The 4613-nt window shown below is 39.2% G+C and overlaps 2 protein-coding genes across 6 annotated transcripts in view; both read left to right on the top strand.

Moving 5' to 3' along the window:
- The window catches only part of LOC116700260 (complement C3), a gene marked incomplete in the record, with an annotated part of 10776 nt that extends 8919 nt beyond the window's left edge, over positions 1 to 1857 (top strand). The window contains 2 exon segments of the mRNA XM_032533304.1: positions 1368 to 1512; positions 1687 to 1857. Coding sequence (XP_032389195.1) covers positions 1368 to 1512; positions 1687 to 1828 — 287 coding nt within the window.
- Positions 1 to 4613, top strand: part of LOC116700184 (complement C3) — a 134518-nt gene that overhangs the window by 83618 nt on the left and 46287 nt on the right. The window lies entirely within an intron of this gene.

The following is a 4613-nucleotide window of genomic DNA, read 5'->3' as shown; positions in this document are numbered from 1 at the left end:
GGTCCATTTCTTTAACTGTCTATGTTCAGAATACATACGACCAACTCGCTCAAATGACGGCGGCCATGTTGCTCCTCCATCATTAAAATACATTAGCCCAAGAGGGACTTACCGCATTTTGCGCTTTTACACTACGCCGTGACGAATGCCAGTGGGAGATTACTTGCTACTGACGGCAGATTTAAAGCATATTCTCTGGGACGTGTAACGGAGTTGCCAAGGAAGTTAAAAAGCGAATTAAAATGACAATGAAACAGGCCAAGCAACAAGACCAAAGTTAATATTGGAGTGGTTTTTCCTTCCTTCCTGGTGTCAATGATGAAAAAGGATTGTCTAGGCTACCTTGTAATATAAATGCAATGTGTAATGTGTTTTGATTTCCCTGGCAAACAACTCACGTCATGTAACACCACAGACCAGCTACAGCTAGAACAGCTGCGTGTAAACAATGGAGAAATTAAGAACTAATTTTGGTTTTATTGACATTGTTCACACTGCTCAGAGAAATATATTAAAAACACAAACCTCCCTTGCTTCTCTCCTACGATGTAAACATTTCCTTACAGTATTAATCTAGTACAATATACAGAATAACAATAGCACTGATACTTTACTAACAGTAGCCTGCATACAGTATGTATGTATGGGAACCCGATAGCTGATGTTAGCAATGAAATGGTACCAAAATAACGTAAAACTATTACACTAGAAGGAGCACTCATTGGACAAAGTCGTACTTCTTGGAATAATGTGGGCACTGTAGGAGTTAAAACACGCTCAGAATGGGAGGGGCTAGAAAGTAATATTCAGTTGGATGTCATATACATATAATTTCACCGCTAGATGGGAGAAATTCTTACAAAATATAGCTTTAATGTTTCACTCATGTTTGTACGCTAAGTGTGAAGCTACCTCTAGCATTCAGCTAACTTATCTTGCATTGCCAGGAAACCAACAGATACTCTAGTCAGTCTAGTTGCCAGTTCTTGGTCCTGGCCAAGAAATCGTCCACGATTTATCCTATTTAAAAAAAAAATTGTTTTTACACTTTATTTCTTTGTGCAGGTCAAACATGGAGATTAGAGGTGTTTATAAGTGGATTTTGTTACCATTGGAAAGATTAAGCTAAATTAGCCGGGTGTTGGCTGCATACTTCCTATGACAGTGGAAGCCATAGTGCTATCAATTTAACTCTTAGCAATAAAGTGAATAAGCTTATTTTCCCAAAATATCCCACATTTTTTTAAGCATGATTTTACTGCGTAAATATGAGAATACAGCATTCATGTTTTGTAATACATCTTTAGCTATGCATTTAACCTAATCCTAAAGTATCTTCTCTATGTTCTTCTATACTTGAATTTCAGGAACTCTTGATGTGGGTCCTCTGAATAAACAGCGCACATTCATCAGTTATCCCCACTGCAGGGAGTCTTTAGATCTGGGGACGGGCAAAACCTACCTCATCATGGGCACGTCCAAAGATATTCACAGAGATGATCAACATCAATCGTATGTTTTTTTACTGGTTCACTGTTTTCTATCAGTAAATCAAGTAAGGCTTTTTGTACTCTAGTGTAAGTGTTACAGTTGCTATTGATAGTGATTGTGGGAATGGGGGAAGAGGCTTTTCATGTAATGTTACAGTGTGTTACAGATGTGTATTGTTTACTTTGTTTTCCTCAGGTTTCAGTATGGATTCGGAGAGAGAACCTGGATCGAGTACTGGCCCACAGAAGCAGAATGTCAAACTGAGGAACACAGAATGACCTGTTTGGGCATGGAGGAGATGGTTAATCAGTACCAACTCTTTGGTTGTCAGCAGTAGTTAAATTCAAGAAAAGAAATTATTCATTTTAAAGGTGAGACACTACAGGTTAACAGGGCAACATTTTTAACTTACAGATGTCACCCTGAAACTTTCCCAGATGATTATTCCCATGAATAGGACAAAAAAATGTATTGCAAGTGTTCTATAATTTTATGTTTAAATATGCTAATTAGGCTATATCTAAATAAATATGTGCTGATTTGCAGAAAAAAACAAGGTTCAAAATTATTTATTATATTATTATATTTGTTGATAAATTAAATTAAAAGACATTTACAGAGGGGATTATGAATATCTCCTTTGGCCCACATCCAAAACTCATTATTGCTTCATCAATCATTGACCATAATATCCAAATCAACACATCAACATAGTCTTGAATTGATGACAATTACATTAAAAACTGCAAACTGACAGAACACAACCATTACACAGACTAGTGTCTACATATCCATGCCAGCACCATGACCCTCCATCTCCTGCTGGTGTCTTTTCACTTTTTTTCTGTGCTTATAGTTTTACGTCTCGGCTTTGCACAGGAGGAATGGACACTATTGGCTTTTGAGATCCTAACCATGGCCTCGACCTTCATTGCACTGACAGTCACGACTGTGCTCTGAAGCCACAATTTCGCCATCACAGTCAGCATGGCAGAGGCACCCTCATTAAATGTAGAAATAGCCGTACTGGCTGCAGCCTCAACCCTGCTTTTTCCCACAAGGACCGATATGACAATTTGAGACATTTGTTGGCGTTCTGAGTGCCCCCATGCTGCATGCGCTTGAGCAGGCTGTCACTGGACATCCGTTGAAACACAGGGAAGAGCTTGTTATGAATTATTCAAAAGACCAATATTTACAATATTGGGGAAAGCAAAACAATTGTTATTTAGGTATCTGCACAATGTCAGAGATACAAAGAAGAGACAGATCCTGACTAAATACAGGCTCATACAAACATAGTTGAACTTCCTCCTCCACTGTGAAAAATGTAACAATGTTATCACTTTGTCTGTTTGACAAATAGACAGTGATTACTGTTATGTTGATTACTGTATACTAAGCTTTAAATTTAATAAATAATTGATTGGAATTGACAATGTTGAGCTCATGGGAGCGATGCAGATCAATTTAAAAGGTAACAAATTTCAAATTGGTTGTGATTCAGTCTGTACAACAATGTTGCCTAAATGAAATAAAAATAAAAAAGCTGATCCACTTGTGCCTCTGTTTACCAGTGTCTACTGCTGGCTTCTCATCAGGGCCGGCCAAATTTGCCTTATTGGTTAATTTTCTTTGTTGGCATTGGCCTGACCCAATCTTCCCCACTCCCGGCCCTGAGACGAGAGCTGTAATAGTTATGCTTATGCTGGAAGTTTTGCATCAATGTTAAAATGGACAAATCTACAGGCGGATTCCTCAAAATGTGCAAACATTTCTGACACGTTTGGGGCTGTAGTAGCTGTTTCAACATCTGCATTACTGGAAGGAGAGGAAGGAGGAGAGAAGCAGAAACATGACAGGAAAGAAGCAAAAGATGAGGAGAGTGACCATGACAGGGCCATGGGAGCGAGTGAGGAAAAGATGGAAGAGAGAGTAGTTGAGTTGACGATGTGTGCACCTCACATCAAAACAACAAGCATGCAATCACACAGATTTAGATAGGCCTTCTTTTTCATCGCTGGTTTTTGAAGTTCGCTGTGCAGTAAGCCCTATGTTGGGAAGTAGTTTGTACACCGTCACTCAGTTCAACTGTACTTCATCATGGAGGGGAGGGTTGAGTGGGCCTGTTTAACATAGTATCTTTAGGCTTTAAAGCGTCTTTTCATTACATGGTACCTGCTCAACTCTGCTCAACTTGACTCGGCCGCGGTGCCCCGTATTCCTTGTTCCATATCATGGGGGTGGCAGAGTATTTAATTTTTGAGTTGTGTTCTTTTCTTTGCTAATTATACTTATAGTTACTTATGATTATTTCATTGATTTATCCTTAGTTAATATTAGGTAGCACTGGTTTAACATAGGTTGTAGTTATTGTGGTGTGACTATGTATACATGGTGTTTGTCTCCCCCTTTGTGTCAAAAGGGCCTGATCAGCCACTAAATAAGTCTCAGTCTTGTTGGGTCTGTTTAGTTTGTGTAGGTCTGTTTGGTTATGTTATCTGAGTTAATTTCTGTTTAGGTGACCTCTTTTATGGGCCCAGGGGCCTGTTGCACGAAACCAGGATAAGGAATTAAGCCGGGATATTCAAGTTATCCTGGATGAATTTAGCTTTGACTTGGTTGCACGAAACCAGGTTGAATTCAACCCAGCCAAGTAACCATGGAGATTTATTCTTTGCGGCTAGCCTGTTCCAGAGCAGGCTAACAGCCAGGCTAAAGTTAATCTTGGAGTCTCGTGTTAAATCGGCTGCTGCTCTGGTCCGAAATAAACGCGTTTAAGTTATTCCATTGTCTTTTGCATGTAATCTGTTTTATTTTTATTAAAATGCATTATTTTACACTACTGTTGTCATGAGTTTGATTTAAACCACTACTATTGCAGTAGTTTAGATGGCTAGAAATGATGCGGAGTGGCAATCAGGAGAGTTGGGTCTTTTCCCGGTGGGAGGGTAGTGTTTTCAGGCTGCCCGGTGGCTGCTGGCTGCCGGCGACCAATGCATTCATGATTTCCTTTTCTTGTTGCTTGTCCTTCTTAAATAAAGGACAGTTTGTGTTACTCCTTAATATGTTGGCCTGATGTTTTTTTTGTTATAGCTTACTTTGGTTTCATAACCTTCTCA

The sequence above is a fragment of the Etheostoma spectabile genome, chromosome 2 (genome assembly GCF_008692095.1).
Source record: "Etheostoma spectabile isolate EspeVRDwgs_2016 chromosome 2, UIUC_Espe_1.0, whole genome shotgun sequence".
Classification (NCBI taxonomy): Eukaryota; Metazoa; Chordata; class Actinopteri; order Perciformes; family Percidae; genus Etheostoma; species Etheostoma spectabile.
This window is presented reverse-complemented; position numbering and strand designations above follow the sequence as displayed.